Source organism: Polypterus senegalus, chromosome 4 (genome assembly GCF_016835505.1).
Source record: "Polypterus senegalus isolate Bchr_013 chromosome 4, ASM1683550v1, whole genome shotgun sequence".
Lineage (NCBI taxonomy): Eukaryota > Metazoa > Chordata > Cladistia > Polypteriformes > Polypteridae > Polypterus > Polypterus senegalus.
Genome location: NC_053157.1, coordinates 235,084,973 through 235,104,716, shown reverse-complemented (window position 1 = coordinate 235,104,716; position 19,744 = coordinate 235,084,973). Strand labels below are relative to the sequence as shown.

Genomic DNA, 19,744 nt, shown 5'->3' with positions numbered 1-19,744 from the left:
CAGGGTGCAAGGCAGGAAACAAACCCTGGGCAGGGTGCCAGCCCACCACAACCAGATAGAAGAGCATTACAGTAATCTGTACGTGAGGTGACTCGGGCATTAACCGACACTTCAGTACTGTGTTGCGTAAAAACAGGACGTCTAGAAATGTTTCGGAGATGGAAGAAGGAAGTCCGAGAAATGTTACTTCTATGGGAGGAATTATTTAATAATAAGTATTATTATTATTATTATTTAATAATTGCCATTATTAGTGTATAAATGGATATAAATAATTGCATTTAAACGATTCACCAAAATCTGATGTATGTAAACGATACTGTTTTAAACGTATTTTTTTTTCCATCAGAAAACCTGGTTTCCACGTCTACCTGCATTAGTTTAAATGGCACTTTTGCCACTCGCAATAGGGAGGACGCGCTGACATATCGTGTCGGCAACACACTGAATGTGGCGTCTATCTATATAGTAGGCTGACCCGCCTTTTAAGGCGACCGACTTTTAAGTTGACCACTTCTTAAGGCAATTCAATATGTAGATCAATTTGATATTTTATACAAACTCATTAATTTGGTTATATTGCATTTGAGTGGTATTACTTTAATACTCGTAGTTTATTTTTGTGATGAAATGTAAACTTTTTTTCTATATTGAGGTCGCCCTTTTGAACCCCCCTGATATTTACTACGCAGTGAGGCATTTGTACTCCATCAACATTAATTATTTCCAGAGACATCATTTTGTCTATTTTTCCAGCGCATCGCACACAAAAGCAAGGGAACAATGGAAGCACCAGAACTCTGCTCACATCATGTCGCTTCGTACCGCAAGCTGCAAGTAGTAAGTCTGTGATAAGCGGAATACTGCTACGCTTTCCACTCATGGGACGGAAGGGCAATCCCAACCGCTTTTATATAGAAGGATGTCTATGGCTCGGAGCTTCATACGTCACCGGTCATGTGACAGCGGTGTTCTGACACAAGCTCCGATGTTTTGGTATCATTTTTCCATTTCTACTTCAAATCATTTGAATGATTTCATTAGAAAGGAAAAAATGTGTAATATGAGATTGGCTTAACATGGAAGAGTTAAAGCACTAACAAGCTATGGAATTTAATTATTGACAAGGATTGTTTTTTAATTAAGCAACTGGGTTGGAAAAAAACCCTGCAGTAACTGCGGCCGTCTAGGACTGGCTTTGCTCACCCCTTTCCATCAAAGAACACAACGTTCTTCGTTCACAGGAATTCAAAACAAAGCAAGTAAAAGAGCAGACAGGCCGCCCTTTTATGTAAAAATTCTTAATTAACTCCTTCATGATCTAAGACTAACTATATCTCTTACTATACTAACGTGCATTATAATATATAATACTTGTCCTCATACATGCTTTATGATTTTCCTTTAATATATGCAAATCATCAATTTTCAGAATATACGTTTCTATAAAGCACAATTATGCTTTATTCGAAATGAAAAGATAAAGGAAAGCATTTCTAAATGATTCTCCTCCGTCCAGTAGATGGCAACATTTACACGCTTGGCATGACTTGTCTAACAGCACTTCTTAGAGTCGCCCTTTGATGACTCGTTTTGTTTCTTGTTGTTTAATTCCGCTGGCGGGCTGCTCGAAATTTTATACGAGACACGTGTTTACTTCAGAGACAAAAGCGATCTGAAGAAGAGAAGAAGGAAAAACCAAAAGGTAATCGGTAGGCATTAGGAGCTGGAAGGGGAATGGAGTAGCAATGGCGGAAAGGATTGAGTAGTGAGAAAAGCGCTATATAAATGCAAATAATTAATTTAAAGCAAAGGGCGGCGTGAGGGCAATGAATACTGTGAAAGGGAAATAAAAACGAAGAAACAGTCGAGGATGCGAAAGAGAACGTCGCGGCAGTCTGTACATTTTGGCGATGAACGGTCCACTTCCAAATCCGCAGTTTACGTTCATGCTGAGTCTCCTGGCTGCGATTGAACAGACCAGCGTGGGCATCCATTGTGCGCGAGCGCGTCTGCCACTTCAACTGCAGCTGCCTGCGCCCGACTGTAAACGGACCTATAGCCGCCCCGTCCGTGTTCGTCATTCAGCCTGAATTTATTATGTGGGAAAAGTACAAAATAATCGAGACTCCAAGTTTTACAGTAGGTTTCTCTGAAGTAGTGCCTGTAACGCGAACAGTGCACTGGAGACAATGCCGCGTTGTTATTAATGCATTACTAGCCGACGCCCGCCGTAGCATACGGCGGTGTAAGAATAGGAACTGAAAACGACGAGAAAGAAATTCAGAAATCAGGGAGAAATAAACACTTCTTGAAAGACGCAGTGTGCATGTAGAAATTCCGGCCAAGTAGGATTACATGTGAAAGTGATAAATAAATCGGGCTTCCCGAATTTACGTTCTATGGTCATAGTATCCTGATAGTTTTGTTGCATGTATCTTGGACTTCCTGGAAATGTAGTGCGTGTGATAGTCCTTTGTATTCTTGTACGCGCATATCTTGTTGATGTAATCTGAGAGAGTTGAGTCGCGCGCCCTCTGTTTTAACACACGCATCTACGACGTACTGTTGGAATAGTTCGCCGCTGGAGTGCAAAATACTAAATGTATTCCTCATTGCTAATCTGTACGCGTAAATTTTATCGAGAACATGTTGTAAATCTTTGTGCCCCAATGTCTCCGTAAGGGGATAAAAGTGGGTAAACCATAGGATCGCAATTCATATTGAGCGTGGAAATCTGTTTACAGGAGTTGCGTATGGGACAGATGCAAATGTCCCTTTCGGCAGGCGTTTCGCTATAGTCTCCGACGAAAACCGCTGCAATGTCAGGGCATTGTATCGTCGTAAATCCTGCCTAGGGTTTTCCTTGAAAAACATTCATACAGATGCTGTTGGATTGGACTGAGCGATTTCATGCATGTGTTTGTATGATTTAGCGAAGGGGTTGGTGGTTCTGAGCATAGAATCTAGCTGGAGAAGCACATTTTCGCTGCATGCAGAGTTTGCTTTATTTTGTAAGCGTACTGCAGTAACTTGCGCTGTGTCAAAAACATACAACTGTCCATATCCTGGAGATGTAGAAGTGTTAGCGAATAGTGGAGCGATTTGGTGATTAAATTTGCCCGTGTATTTTAAAACAGTATGGTCCGTGGCCAGGAGGTTGAGTTATCTATGCACCCATGGAAGCAAACGCTAGAGAAGAGTTGTATTCTCAAATGTGTTGACGATCATTTTTAGCTTCTGATGTTTGCTGTTGTAAAGACACAGGTGGCTCCGGCAAAGGTGGTAAAGCTATTTTACCGTTGTGGCAGCACCTCGAGTACTTGTTGGGTGTATTACGCTCAGCAGGCCGGTATAGTGAATGGCATGGAAGACGACCAATAGGAATCGAGAAATGACGTCGGCTACGTGTGGGCGGGACCGGTTTTGAAGTGGAAGCAGGATGAACCAGAAGAGAGATGTGTGTGTGTATATATAAGGTCTTTTCGGTTTACGTGGTATTTCCGACTCGACAACCAGCATTTATTGTCTGTCCGAGTCACGGGAACGCGTGCAAGAGTGTGGAGGGACCCATTGCTGTGACATAAAAATTCGGGGAAGCTTCTGAGTGCTGTAAGGTGTTTTCGAAAGCTAGAAAAAATAGTTGCGTTTGCATTTAAAGGAATCATGGTAACTACTGGGATTTGCATTTTCAAAGTGGGGCCATAAAGGGGATCATCTCGTCACTAAAAGCGGCTGTTGCGGCAGGTGTATCAGCAGGCGAGAAGGTCCTGCTACTGCTAGTGATGTGCAATGAACGAACGAGTTCTTTTGTACTTGGCTCGGTCTCTGAACGAACGTACTGGCACAATGACATTAACGCACGAATCTTTTCGAGGCATGCGCAGTGCGTACTACAGTTTACAGTGGTGTGAAAAACTATTTGCCCCCTTCCTGATTTCTTATTCTTTTGCATGTTTGTCACACAAAATGTTTCTGATCATCAAACACATTTAACCATTAGTCAAATATAACACAAGTAAACACAAAATGCAGTTTTTAAATGATGGTTTTTATTATTTAGGGAGAAAAAATCCAAACCTACATGGCCCTGTGTGAAAAAGTAATTGTCCCCTGAACCTAATAACTGGTTGGGCCACCCTTAGCAGGAATAACTGCAATCCAGCGTTTGCGATAACTTGCAATGAGTCTTTCACAGCACTCTGGAGGAATTTTGGCCCACTCATCTTTGCAGAATTGTTGTAATTCAGCTTTATTTGAGGGTTTTCTAGCATGAAGCGCCTTTTTAAGGTCATGCCATAGCATCTCAATTGGATTCAGGTCAGGACTTTGACTAGCCCACTCCAAAGTCTTCATTTTGTTTTTCTTCAGCCATTCAGAGGTGGATTTGCTGGTGTGTTTTGGGTCATTGTCCTGTTGCAGCACCCAAGATCGCTCAGCTTGAGTTGCCGAACAGATGGCCGGACATTCTCCTTCAGGATTTTTTGGTAGACAGTAGAATTCATGGTTCCATCTATCACAGCAAGCCTTCCAGGTCCTGAAGCAGCAAAACAACCCCAGACCATCACACTACCACCACCATATTTTACTGTTGGTATGATGTTCTTTTTCTGAAATGCTGTGTTCCTTTTACGCCAGATGTAACGGGACATTTGCCTTCCAAAAGTTCAACTTTTGTCTCATCAGTCCACAAGGTATTTTCCCAAAAGTCTTGGCAATCATTGAGATGTTTCTTAGCAAAATTGAGACGAGCCCTAATGTTCTTTTTGCTTAACAGTGGTTTGCGTCTTGGAAATCTGCCATGCAGGCCGTTTTTGCAGGCCAGTCTCTTTCTTGTGGTGGAGTCGTGAACACTGACCTTAATTGAGGCAAGTGAGGCCTGCAGTTCTTTAGACGTTGTCCTGGGGTCTTTTGTGACCTCTCGGATGAGTCGTCTCTGCGCTCTTGGGGTAATTTTGGTCGGCCGGCCACTCCTGGGAAGGTTCACCACTGTTCCATGTTTTTGCCATTTGTGGATAATGGCTCTCACTGTGGTTCACTGGAGTCCCAAAGCTTTAGAAATGGCTTTATAACCTTTACCAGACTGATAGATCTCAATTACTTCTGTTCTCATTTGTTCCTGAATTTCTTTGGATCTTGGCATGATGTCTAGCTTTTGAGGTGCTTTTGGTCTACTTCTCTGTGTCAGGCAGCTCCTATTGAAGTGATTTCTTGATTGAAACAGGGGTGGCAGTAATCAGGCCTGGGGGTGGCTACGAAATTGAACTCCGGTGTGATACACCACAGTTAGGTTATTTTTTAACAAGGGGGCAATTACTTTTTCACACAGGGCCATGTAGGTTTGGATTTTTTTTTCTCCCTAAATAATAAAAACCATCATTTAAAAATGGCATTTTGTGTTTACTTGTGTTATATTTGACTAATGGTTAAATGTGTTTGATGATCAGAAACATTTTGTGTGACAAACATGCAAAAGAATAAGAAATCAGGAAGGGGGCAAATAGTTTTTCACACCACTGTATATTACATTCTGTGACAGTCTGGAGCTGTCATCCTAACTCCACTTACATGGCTGCTGTCTTCAGGAAATAACCAATAGGTAAACACAAAACGGTCGTGACGAGAACTAGGCAATGACTGACCTGGTAGATGACACCAAACACCTCAGTTTACTCTGACTGAGTGACTCTGACCGTCTCAGTACAATGGCTGACTGAATGAACCAGTGTGCCACCTACTGATTTGGAGAACATCTGAAAGTTCATTCATAATCTGCAGCACAGTATAAAGAAAAAAGAATTGGTTTGTGTACTGAAAGGAGGAACGAACTGTAGACAAGTGACTCGCAGTACAGGGTGGTCCAGATCTAATTATGCATATCCAGATCGTCTGGATGACTTTGATTTATGCGGGGACGATTCCAGTTCTGCTCGAAGACATGTCATCAGTTCTCACACTTCTCGATGGTCCTGGATTTTTCGGGTGATTTTCTCTGTAATAAACTTAAGTTATAGCATAATGAAAAGTGCATAATTAGCTCTGGACCACCGTATACAATGAATCTCAGTTCAGTTCACTGATGCTATATAAACGGGAGACTGCATCAGAACCTCATGTTGTCCTTTTATCGCAGTCTGATCATTTTCAGTTTCATTGCCTGGTTTATTAGTCTGACAAAACTCAAAAAAGCTCCAGCAGATGATGAAGTATGCAGCTAAAGTTAGGGGGCTGATGTAGATGATTTGACTAGTGTGTGTGTGTCAAAGGGCAATGTTAAAGAAACTGGAAATCATCTCAACTGATGACAGTCACCCATTACATGTAGAACAACAACAACATTTATTTATATAGCACATTTTCATACAAACAGTAGCTCAAAGTGCTTTACATAATAAAGAATAGAAAAAAGACACAATAATAAAACAAAATAAATCAATATTAATTAACATCGAATAAGAGTAAGGTTCAATGGCCAGGGGGGACAGAAAAAACAAAAAAACTCCAGACGGCTGGAGAAAAATAAAATCTGTAGGGATTCCAGACCATGAGACCGCCCAGTCCCCTCTGGGCATTCTACCTAACATAAATGAAACAGTCCTCTTTGGATTTAGGGTTCTCACGGAAGGGCTTGATGATGATGATGGTCACGTAGTCTTCTGCCTTTTAATCCATCCATCATTGTCGGAGCATCATGAAGCTTTGAGTAGGTGGACGTGGCGCAGGCCATCACCACAAAGAAACCGGAAAAAGAAACAGAAAAGAGAGTAGGGGTCAGTACGGACCCCTAAAGTTCAGTAAATCAGGAAGGGTAATCACTTTGAAAACCCACACAAATCACTCCACAAACTCCTTTCTTCCTACTGCCATACGACTTTTCAAGAAGAAATATCGGAGATAGTGGTTAAGGTTTTGATATATATCCTGTAACCTTTTTTTTTTTTGGTGTAAATATGTATTATCTAACCTTAACCTTCCTTGCTTCTATTTGTCTGTTTTATTTCATTCTGTCTGTTATTAGATGCAACTGAGAAGGAAAATTTCATGTTTTCTTATGTAAACATGACTAAATAAAGAAACCAGATATAAAATAAGGAAATTGCAGGAGATTAATCAAAGACTAAAATCAAAAATGTATTTAGTCATAAAAAATGTAATCACTCACATTTTGTGTTTCTTTCAACATCTAGGATATAAAAAAAAAATTGCTTACTTGATTAGGCTCTCGGCTTGTAGACTGCAATAACCAGATTTAAATGCAACCAGCTGGTTCTCTATTATGTGTGAAAAACATGCAAAACTTTATTCTAAATTTTATTTAGGCTATACTTCTGTATGATATCAGTAAAGCTTGTTGTTTTTGAAGAGAACAAATTAGTGATACAAAAGCTAGTCATTTTGGTGAAATGAATCATTAAAAAGAATCATTTTGCACATCACCAGTTACCACTCAATCGCCTAACCATGCATATCTGTAACTGTACTTCTTACTTTACAGTGCCGTGTCGCTCCCCGATTTGGACCACGCATGCGTGAAAACTACCGTATGTACTCGTGGATAAGTTCTCCTGCGAATAAGTTGGGACTTGATTTTACTGTGTAATTTCTGCTATTTTATAATGTTGGTTGTATAAGTCAAATGCAGAAAACTCATGCTATTGGTACAATGGATTATGATATGCTAATGCCCACCTGAAAGAGTAACCACGGGGCACACTGCCTTATTTTTTTCTATGTGGGTGCAGCAATGCGCTGTATTAGCGTGTGCTCCTAACCTCTGCCTCTTTCTGTTGTTCCTACGTGACCACACAGTAATACCACACACCCTCCCACCACCGCAGAAATGCAAAAACCTCTCCCAGCTCAAGTCTGGTTTATCAGGGAGTAAAGTAGTACCGAGAGCTGTATAGGCTAAAAAATATATCGTTATTTGGAACACGTGCATTTCATGTGTGTTCCATGTCTACAAAGATCTACGTAAGTGTAGGATGACAGGAAATGCAAGAAATGTTGAACACATACCTAAAAGGGCAGCAGTAGCTCAGTCGGTAGAGCGGGTTGTCCAGCAATCGGAGGGTCGCAGGTTCGATCCTGGCTCCCGGCATGAGAATGCAGCTGTTGTGTCCTTGGGCAAGACACTTAACCTACCTTGCCTGCTGGTGTTGGTCGGAAGGATTGGTGGCGCCAGTGTTCGGCAGCCTCGCCTCTGTCAGTGTGCCCCAGGGCAGCTGTGGCTACGTAGTAGCTTATCATCACCAGCGTATGAATGTGTGTGTGAATGGGTGAATGACTGTTGTGTTGTAAAGCGCCTAGGGGGGTTCTTGAACTCTAGTAGGCGCTATATCAAATACAAGCCATTTACCAAAAGACAAACTCTTTTCCTGTTTTAGTAGTAATGACAAAATTTTGAAGTGTATAATGTGTGAAGACTGAAGTCCAAATATCAAATAAGCACTTTCACAAAAGGTACAAATATAACAAAACAAGGGTACTTTTATTCAAGACTTTAACCGGAGCAAAAGAAACCGGGTTAGTGTATGTCGTTTTAGCGACTGCCTTGGTAGTACAGTGGTAAGAACTGCTGACTCTTATTCAGAAAGTCGTGGGTTTGAGTCTTCACGTGTCCCAAAATAAACGTTTTCAGTAGTGAGCTGCTCTTATTGTTACTATTATACAATAAAAACATACATTTGATTTGAGTCTTTTAAGAGGCAGTGTAAATGTATGGTACTTGTAAAGGTTAGCATTTTATTTGGTTTTATTCTCTCGGTCGCGTTTGCGTTCACACTCACCCCGATCTGACACTGCTGTTTTTAAATAAAGACGAGCTATAACAGACGTGAACTCAGATCGGAGAAAGAGAACAGAAGCCCTCCCCGCAAGAAACGTCCACTCGCATATAAGAACAACGCAGCTGTACCAGGCGTAAAGGCGAAAGAAAGATGGCACCGTTTTGATGCAGGGCAAGGTCTGGCGTCATCCTGCCAGTCAGTCTGCCCCACACCTGTCCTTCAAAGATACAGCATGGCTTGCAGAGCTCGCCAACGTATCAGGCAAACTCCTGTTTGTGATTATGTTCTGAGATGGTCTTTACATAAACATTTATATATTACTTATATAAAAGCCAGATCGAATGTTATTTACCTTGATTTATTTACTTAAATTCAGACAGCGTAAAGTCACAAGTAGAATGCAGAACTTCCTATGTTTGATCGACAAGGTCGTGCTCACAAATTACACTCCTAATGTCACAAACAATGGTACGAGAATGCAGTTAGATTTCTTTTTTGAGTACATACACCGTCCAGATCTAAACACTAGCATGAAGAGTTGCTCGTGTACTGGAGTGACTTTAGCTGCTGGTTGAGGTCCCATTTTACTTTATGGTGCCAAGCAGAGTTTTATTGAGGTGAAACAGTCTATTAGCCAGTGAAAACGCTTTGAAGAAGCTGTCTGTTGTTACGGTGGTCATCGCTGCTCTTGTGAAAAGAATGGAGATAAATGCCATCAACTCAGAGAGGGAGAGGCAAGTTCGTTGCGCAACATGAATGTCACTGAGAGAATAAAACTGAATAATAATATAATGGTAACTTTTACAAGCAGCCAAAAGTTGAACCGGGTGTTACAAATTCAAATCAAATGTATGTTTTTATTACATTATCAGTAACGGCGCACTGCATGATAACGTGCAGTGAATACACTTGATTTATCGTTTTCATCCTCTTTCCCTTTATGTTTAGTATTGGTTTGCTCAGAGGTTGATGCGCTTGCTGCTTCTTGAGCAGCTCTTGTTTTCTCCACCCTAGCGGCCCGCTTCTTTTCTTCTTTCATTGGGATCTTGTCGCGTTAAAACTGATTCTGTCAGTGTTTGTCTTGCAATTACTTACTACGTTTTCCTTAAATCTTGGCGCTTAAATCTTTAATCTGCATCAAGAATGATTTAAGATATGAAGAGGTAGGGGAAGTGACGGAGAAGGTGGTAGGGATGAGAACAGCACCCGTACACATGCGCCGCACGGTCGCGGCTGAGAGTTGATTCTACAATAAAATAAACTAAAAATTTTAAAGAGGAATAATCTTGGAGGTCAATCACCACCCCAAAAGCGGACAGTAGAAGTCACTTAGTATATTTGTACCAAATTTCAGGTCAATAGGTCAAACGGTTTGTGAGCTACAGGGGGTTTAAAATCCTGGACATACACTACCATGGCTGTCCATTTGTATCATATAAGAAGATAGTAATAATAATAGCAGCTCGCTACTCAAAATGCAGACTGCCCGGGGACTCGAACCCGAAACCTTTTGGTTATAAGGCAGCAGTTCTTACCTCTGCTACATTCAAGAATACATAATCAGCTTTCTATCGTTTGACATTTGAACTTGGGTTTTAAACTCATTGACAGCAACATGTAAATTGAATGATCCTTTGGTTATATTCTTGAATAAAAGTGCACGTTTATTTGATATTTAGAGTAATGTCTTCTTCACACATCATACATTTCATGTCATTATTAGTATAACATGGAAAAAGTTTCTGTTTTAGTTGTTTTCAGAGAAAAGCCCAGCAAAATGACACCTTTTATTGGCTAACTAAAAAGATTACAATATGCAAGCTTTCGAGGCAACTCGGGCCCCATCAGGCAAGATGTAATCAATGTGTTCAGTATTTCTTGTCTTGCATTTTGTGTCAGCCTACACTTACACAGATCTTGGTAGACCTGGAACACGCATGAAATGTATGTATTCCAAAAAACAATATATTATTTACCCAATACAACTCCAGGCATCTCACACCACGATAAAGGGACTTCAGCTGGGATGGGATAGCAGGCTGCTTGTGCCAATCGACAGATTTGCAGAACAAAAGACGCTAGTGAGGAGAGGTGCAAAGGGTTTTAAGATGGCCCAAGATTACGAGTTTTTTCATAGGCGTCAGGGATTCTAGTGTTAAACTGGAAATGTGCACAAGTTATTTTTGACAGCTTTATGAACTAATTATGCCTCTTTTATTTTGATAGATAAAAAGAAGCCTCCATCCAGTTCACATGGCCATATCAGGAGGTGTCTGACATCCAGGCCAGGGCTGTCTATGTGATGACGAAATTTTAGAAAAGAGCAACATATATTTGTGGGTAAGGAAGAGTTTCACATAGAACATGGAGTTAGCCAAAGAGGGTGGCATGGATGAAAGACTGGAGCCTATTAAACAAGATGACCATGAGTTGGGTGCAGCGGAATATTTATGTGTGAAGGTGGAGGATTGTGAAAGAAGAATTTCAGTTTTTAAAGAGGAGGAGTGCAAGGAGAAGATTATTGAAATTAAAGTCGAAGATTCAGAAAATCTGTCAGTTAGTCTTGAACTGCAAAAGCATGAAACTGGGAATATTTCTAAGGAAGATCTCTGTGAAGAATCTCATTTCAGTTCACAGCCTTTAGTCACTAATGTGGGACAACTGACCACCCAGCAGAATTCTGTGGTACTGAAATCTGAGCTAACAGAGTCTGAAGAAAAAGTCGGTGAAGGAATCGGGAGAGAAGCAGATGAACGGAATTCATCAATGAGTGTGGGAAGAAGTAAGTAATATAATGAAACCTTCACCTTTCTTCTTCTTTTGTAAGTTCTACCTATGTGTGTTGTGGCATTTTTGGGGATAAATTGGAGCAAGATACGCACAGCTTAGGAGTAAGCTAATAGGTTGTATGGTACCTGAGCTGACCTTACCTTTCAAAGATGCCTGCCAGTTACTTTCGTACATTTTTCTAGTCATGAAGGTTTTGGGGCTGGAATCATACTGGCTAAATGTGTTTTCCTTCTCAAGGGCAGTGCAGTCTTTAATATGGATTCAGCCTTCTCCAGATTATCAAGTTCATTGACAAATATTTTTCCTAGCTCCATTTGGTGATGTAGGGAATCAAACTAGACCACATTTAAGAATTACTTGAACTCATGAAGAGTGATATTTTCATACCCTTTGAATAAGACTGCTTTTGTTATTTGGCACAAGCCCTGACTTATGCATTTGTTAATAATAGGCTTGGGGCACTTGGCTTCCCCGAAACTCTTTGCTAAGGCATTGATCAATCTATGAAATTTAACATCTCAGAAACCAACACACCCAACATATCCTGTCTGTGCTGTGGATCACCAATAACGATTGCCTTCTCTGGGTTATAGTCTAATAGCAAAACAGACCAAAACGGAGCTATTGAAACAGGCAGGAGTTAAAATCAAAAGATCTACAGTATTTAAATAAGTCATCAAAGGAAAGGGAAAACTGCAACTCTAAGTCTTAGTGAATACATAAATGTAGGTCCTGTGTAATGAGGTAAACCAAACTTTCATTCAAGCCTGCCCATGGTTATTAAAGCCTTGCTATTAAATTAAGTAGAGCAAAGTGGGAAAGTTCTGTCCTTAAAGAATCTCATATTTCAATCATGCATTTACAAGTAATTGTCATTGTGTAATTGTCCACAGAAGCACTCTGCTTGGTTTTGTTAGGCTCCAATTGTTAATCTAGCAAATTTAAATAGTGCACTTGCCTGCTGAATCCCTGATTTCCCTAGGTATTGGTATGAACACCAGAATGACATGGTCTTCACTAACTGTATTATATAATGTACACATTCAGAGTATGTGGGGTAAAGTTCAATAATTCAGTGTGCGCTTAAGAATAAAATACAGTGGGTATAGAAAAGAATCCCCCTCTTCAAAATATTCCCATTTTTTTGATTTACAGCCTTAAATGAAAACACACAAATAATATTTCTTCCCAGCTTTACTTACTCAATGCACCCTCTAACATCCAAGTGAAAGATATCACAGCTACAGTTCAGAAGAATTATAAAAAATCAAAACCAAGACCTACTGAGATGAATGAAGGGTCACCCCCCCCATGTCGATGTCATTTTGTTGACCCCCCTTTTGCTTTAATGACCGCCCTGAGTCTGTTGGGATTCTTCTCTATCAGCTTTGCACACCTAGATTGTGCAATATTTGCCCCCCACTCTTCGTTACAGTTGAACTGTTCAAGGTCGGTCACACTGGGTGGTGAGCGTTGGTGGTCTGCTATCTTCAGATCTCTCCACAGATTTTCAGTGTGATTTAGGTCTCGGCTCTGACTGGCCACACCAGGACTTTCACTTTCTTCTCCTTCAGCCACTGTTTGGTCCATTTTGCTGTGTGCTTTGGGTCGTTGTTGCCGTGTTGAAAGGTGAACATTCTGCCCATCTTCAACCTTCTGGCAGAGGGTAGCAGGTTTTCCTCCTGAATTTGACGGTATTTTTCCCCCATCCATTTTTCCTTCTACCCTAACTAGAACCCCAGCCCCCCCACAACCGGACGCTGCCCCCTCCATGTTTTACTGTAGGTATGGTGTGTTGTGGATGGTGAGCTGCATTGGTGGACCGTTTGGTATTGAGGCCAAATAGTTTGATTTTGGTCTCCTCTGACCAGAAGACCTTTTTCCATTTGGCATCAGAATCTTCAAGGTGGATTCTGGCAAAGCTCAAACAAGCCTTCATGTGGCCCTTTCTTTAGAAGTGGCTTTTTCCTTGTGACCCTCCCGAACAAGCCACAATGGTGGAGTGCTTGTGAAATTGTTGTCACATGCACACCATTAATGGCCACTCTGTGCCATCAAAATCTATAACTCCTTCAAAGTGGCCATTGGCCTCTCTGCAACCTCTCGTAACAGTTTCCTCCTTTCTCTTCCATCCAGTTTGGAGGATCGAAGGAGGGTCCTAGTAGTACCAAACATTTTTTTATTATAGACTTTACTGGGCTCCTTGCGATTGATAGATCCTTTGAGATTTGTTTGGTCTCCATCTCCTGCCTGCCTTATGTCCGTCCACAGCTCTATCCCTGAGATCTTTTCTAAGTTGCTGGCCACCCGTAGTCCGATGTTTGCTGTCAGTTGCTCTACCAAGGAAGGAAATGAATGGACAAGGAACAGCTTCACTGATCACACTCATTACAACTGAGCACAGGTGGGAGGGAGACAGTAACCAGGGTCTGCAATGATAATGGTGGGCACGGATACCTGACTGAGTTTAGGGGGATCCTTTATTCATCACAGTTTGTCTTGGTTTTTATTTTTTTTATAATTCTTCTGAACTGTAGCTGTTATATCTGTCACTTGGATGTTAGAGATTGCATTGAGTAAGTAAGGCTGGAAAAAATATTACTTTGTGTGTTTTTTTTAAGGCTGTAAAGCCAAAAAATGGGAATATTTCGAACTGTAATAACAACAATGATAAAATATAAGTAAAACTATGCACTTAAAAATGCTAAAAATTAATAATATAAAACATTTAAATATCATAATTTTTTGCCACTTTTTTTTTTAAGCCATATCTAATGTTGCTGTATTCTTAGTTCCACTAGCATTTACTTTTTTCTGCTTTGTTCTTAAAAACATGGTATCGCATTAAAAAAAAACAAAAAAAAAACCCTAAACTGGCTATAGAAAGTGACAAGAAATCATATACATCACATTTAAATTATTACGCTATTTGTTCCCTTTGGACTTTTTTGGTCAGCAAGACTCATAAGGAAATGATAAAGAGATAAAAACAAAAAACTGTCTGTTAAGGTTTGTTCTATGAAATTAAAATAGCAAGTTATAAAAAGTGCCAAACACTAAACGGTGCACAGATGTTCACAGTCATGTCACGGACAGGAAAAATGACCAATGTCGACACCTTCTAGGATCAGCTGTTCTGAGCTGCTGCCCTCGAGGACTACTTAGAGCTTTTAGACCACCAACACAAGTTAGGACTTGAAAGAAAGCCCCTTGTCACTGTGATACATGTCACAACAATATGTTTGTGTCTATTGTATAATAATAGAGTAGTATGTTAAATAGATTCAGTTACACACCAAAATAATTGACTGAAGTGGACCTCATTATTTTTATTATAATATTAGAACATTAGAACAATCTAGACGAGAACAGGCCATTCATCCCAACAAAGCTCGCCAGTCCTATCCACTTGTTTCCTCCAAGAAAACATCAAGTTGAGTTTTGAAAGTCCCTAACGTCTTACTGCCTACCACACTACTTGATCTCTTATTCCAAGTGTCTATCGTTCTTTGTGTAAAGAGAAACTTCCTAATGTTTGTGTGAAATTTACCCTTAACAAGTTTCCAACTGTGTCCCCGTGTTCTTGATGAACTCATTTTAAAATACCAGTCTCGATCCACTGTACTAATTCCCTTCATAATTTTAAACACTTCAATCATGTCACCTCTTAATCTTCTTTTGCTTAAACTGTAAAGGCTCAGCTCTTTTAATCTTTCCTCATAATTCAACGCCTGTAGACCTGGAATCAGCCTAGTTGCTCTTCTCTGGACCTTCTCTAGTGCTGCTATGTCCTTTTTGTAGCCTGGAGACCAAAACTGCACACAGTACTCAAGATGAGGCCTCACCAGTGTGTTATAAAGGTTGAGCAGAACCTCCTGTGACTTGTACTCCACACATCAAGGCGCTATATAACCTGACATTCTGTTAGCCTTCTTAATGGCTTCTGAACACTGTTGGGAAGTTGATAGCTTGGAGTCCACTATGACTCCTAAAGCCTTCTCATAAGGTGGACTCTCGATTTTCCGACCGCCCATTGTGTATTCAACCCTAATATTTTTACTTCCTATGTGTAATACTTTACATTTACTGACATTAAATTTCATCTGCCACAAATCTGCACAAGCCTGCCTGCTATCCAAGTCCTTCTGTAAGGATATAACGGATTCCAAATTATCTGCTAATCCACCTATCTTGGTATCATCTGCAAACTTAACCAGCTTGTTACTTATATTCCTATCTAAATCATTTCTATATATTAAAAATAGCAGCGGCCCTAGCACTGACCCCTGTGAACACCACTCTTAACATCGGCCAGTTCTGATGAGGTTCCTCACACCATCACCCTCTGCTTCCTGTGTCTGAGTCAATTCTGCACCCATCTAAAAACATCACCCTGAACTCCCACTTCTTTTAACTTGATGCCCAACCTCTCATGTGGCACCTTATCAAATGCTTTCTGAAAGTCCAGATAAATAATATCATAAGCTCCACTTTGATCATATCCTTTTGTTGCCTCCTCATAGAATTCCAACATGTTAGTAAAACACGACCTCCCTCTTCTGACCCCATGCTGACTGTTCAGAATAACTCCTGTCCTTGTCATGTGTTGCTCAATCTTATCCTTAATAATTCCTTCTATTAATTTTCCTGTGATGCATGTTAAGCTTACTGGCCTATAGTTGCTTGGGTCTGCCCAGTAACCCTTTTTATATAATGGGATGATATTTGCCATTTTCCAGTCCTTTGGAATCTCTCCAGTGCACAGTGACTTCTTAAAAATGTGTGTCAAGGTTTTATATCTGTACTCACTAGCCTCCTTAAGAACACGAGGATAAATATGATCTGGGCCTGGTGATTTGTTTGATTTCATCTTATTTAATCTGAGCAGCACTTCTCCCTCTACAATTTCCAAATCCCTCAGTACCTCCTTAGTAGTCCCTGTTACTGCTCTGAGGTTATCAACTTGCTCACTTGTAAACACTTCAGAAAAATGTAAGTTTAGGGCATCTGCTATTTCACTGTCTGTATCTTTTAATTCCCCTTTACTATTCCTGATGAACTTGACCTCCTCCTTAACTGTTCTTTTACTACTAAAATACTGAAAGAATCTCTTGGGGTCTTCTCTCACCTTATCTGCTATATTCCTCTCCAACTGTCTTTTAGCCTCTCTGATATCCTTCTTAATGGTTGCCCTCATGTTCTCATACGCGCTACGGTTCTCTTTGCAGTCATTAGTCTTATATGCCTTATACAGCAGTTTTTTCCTTTGCAACTTCTTTTTTAAATCTTTATTAATCCATCGTGGAGTTTTTTAGTTTCCTATTACTTCCAAATTTCGGTATGTATCTGTCCTGCATTTCATGTAAAACATTTTTAAACCTGTTCCACTGCTCCTCGACTGTCTCCACATTTAAAAGCTTATCCCAGTCTATCCTACTTAGACTTTGTCGCATCTGCTCAAAATTAGCCCTACCAAAGTTCAGCTTAACAATTTTAGTCTTTGCATCTGCACTCTTACAAAATACTGAGAATTGTATTACATTCTGGTCACGTGACCCTAGTGGTCCAATCGCCTCTACACCCTCAATTCTATCTGATTATTACAGAATACTATAAAAACGTAAGGAATTAATAACAATAATAATAATAGTAGTATTATTATTATTATTATTATACGTGTGAATGCATGATCAAATTCAGCCGCTGCGTAGTGGGGTATGAATAGGGACAATACCACGGGTTCATTGAAATAATTACACAGCAAGGTGCACACGCAATGCAAACATAATGTGTATATTATTGAAGTAAAGGTTCATATAAATTAATTATATACAACTTTTTAACAAGTTGAGAGATGTCAACTGGTTAAAATGCACGAAATTATACATGTATTGCTTTATAGTCCACACATAGTGTATGTATATTATTAAAATAATGATGTAAAATCCTATAAAATGGTATAGAATCTGCGTCGTAGACTTATGTTGTGTCAAATTTCTTCAAAGAAGTTTTTAATTATTTTGCTTTAAAAATCTTACGCCAAACATATGAACCGTTGAAAATCGCTGATCTTAATCAATTTGTTTTAACGCATGCTCCGTGCAAAATGCTGTCATATCTGTTAGTAAACACGCACGCAGCGATGTCCTGATGTCTGCGTTCTAAGGCTGCAGGTAAATTAAACGCTATTGACGTTTTACTGGGGTGCTCTGTGATTGAGGGCGGACAGTAAACTTTGTTAAAATGATATCGAAAAATACCAGTCGTCAGTTGTGTTTTTTAGTCGTTTTGGCGTGTTTACTGTTCTGTTACCAAAAAATTCTTCAACGGGGCTCATCAACAAAGAAACGTGGATAGTAAGATTTAGTAAAATATCAGTAATAATAATACATTGCTCGACACCCAGTAACACTTTACAAAGACATTTAAAAGACAGCTCGTTAAAATAAATGTAGCAATCCATTGTCATGCTATAAGTGACAGCTTGCTCTTAAACATTTACACAGGTGGTTTTTCCTGGGAATAAAAAAGGGGGAAAAATCCACGGGAAATGTTTTGTTTTTGAACTCAAATTTCACCTCCGCCATGTGAGTCATTAAAACTATTGGAATGAAAACGCATGTCTCATCCACTGGTCGGGACGCTCGTTTTCCATGGCTGCTGCAGAGCCGTAAAATGTGTGCCTTCTGACTGCTGATTACAAAATGAACACAAGGAGAGGTAAAACTATGTAAAATTGATTTTAAAAGGTCGTATGTATAGTTTTCTATATAATCTTCTCCACTATGTGTCTGCATCCTATCCCCTACAGGGAACACTCATTTCCATGGCTGGAGCAGATCCATGGGCTTGTGTGCACCCTGTCTGCTGCTTTCAAAATGAACCCTGATAACTAATATTATCTGAAATCCATGGTAAAAGATTGATGAAAGTCTTCTACATCACTTTCAAGTCTACTGTGTCCCATTGTCCTCTCCACTCAAAGGGACACTCACTTCTACAGCTGAGCTTTTGCCTCAGAGTTGTGAGCCCCAACTGTTGCTTGCAGAATGAACATTAGACAATTGTTATTGGATTGGCTGTTTTTTTCATTATATATATTAATATTTATTTATTCATTCAGCCTCTGTTAAAAAAAGAAGCACATTTTCCCTTAGAGGACAAGTTCTATCTATCTATCTGAAATATATGAGACTTGGAAAAATTAATATTATTTGTCAAATGAAGTACCAAATATCCACTGATACACATTTGTAGGACAAGTCAATTAAAGAGTCCGACAAACAGCAACTGAGATATTAAAACATTTTATTGAATCTGTTCTGACAATTATAGTCTTTTAATTAAAATAATGATTATAATTATCAGAAAACATAGCCATTTTAATGTCAGCATAAAACCAGGCCAGTAACATCTTTGTGAAATAATATCAGCAGTTTTATAAATTCCAGAATGTACACTGATAGCACTGGCATGAACTTCCTTACAAGTATCCTTTGTCTACTAAACTCAACAAATAACTTTCATATTCCTCCTGTTGCTCTGCTTGTCTTTTTGACAATAGTAAAGGTCATCCCCTTGAAAAAATTATATTCATGCAGCAATTAATAATATGGTTATAATGTAAAACACTTCAAACAAACCTGCAAAATGTACATTTTCTTTGTTTAAGTTGACTTCTTCAATGGATCTAACACTTACAACATGGGGCACTACAACACACATACACAAATATCTTTTAGTATTGTTTTAATATAGCCTTGAAAATTGTTAGTATCTGTCCTCTATCCAAGCCACCCATTTACAAAAGAGATTTACAGGCTTGGGCCACAAGACAAAAAATGAGACGGAAAGAAATGCCAATCTAGTGCTTGCCACACTGACACTCACTCATACTACTGCAATTTAAAAGTGCCACCCAACCTGATGCCAACTCTTTCAGATGGGTAGTGAAACCCGGAAAATGTATTAATGGATACAGGAAAAACGTTGAAAGACTTATTCTGACAGTGACCATGTTGGGGATTGTTGATCTGTGAAGTGGCAGTAAAATAAAAAAATTTAAAACCTGATTACAAAATATATCAAGAAACCTCAAAAGGTATATAATGATTAATTTATGAAAACTCCATAGAATACTTTCTAATACATGTTTTCCTTCAACA

General features: G+C 39.6%; 2 protein-coding genes across 2 annotated transcripts in view; one reads left to right on the top strand and one right to left on the bottom strand.

The window, feature by feature from the left end:
- Nucleotides 1–19,744, bottom strand: part of LOC120528176 (oocyte zinc finger protein XlCOF6-like) — a 321,282-nt gene that overhangs the window by 220,734 nt on the left and 80,804 nt on the right. The window lies entirely within an intron of this gene.
- The window catches only part of LOC120528179 (zinc finger protein 501-like), a 31,102-nt gene continuing 12,987 nt past the window's right edge, over nucleotides 1,630–19,744 (top strand). The window contains exons 1-2 of the mRNA XM_039752266.1: nucleotides 1,630–1,705; nucleotides 11,016–11,571. Coding sequence (XP_039608200.1) covers nucleotides 11,154–11,571 — 418 coding nt within the window. The 5' untranslated portion in view covers nucleotides 1,630–1,705; nucleotides 11,016–11,153. The remainder of the gene's footprint in view (nucleotides 1,706–11,015; nucleotides 11,572–19,744) is intronic.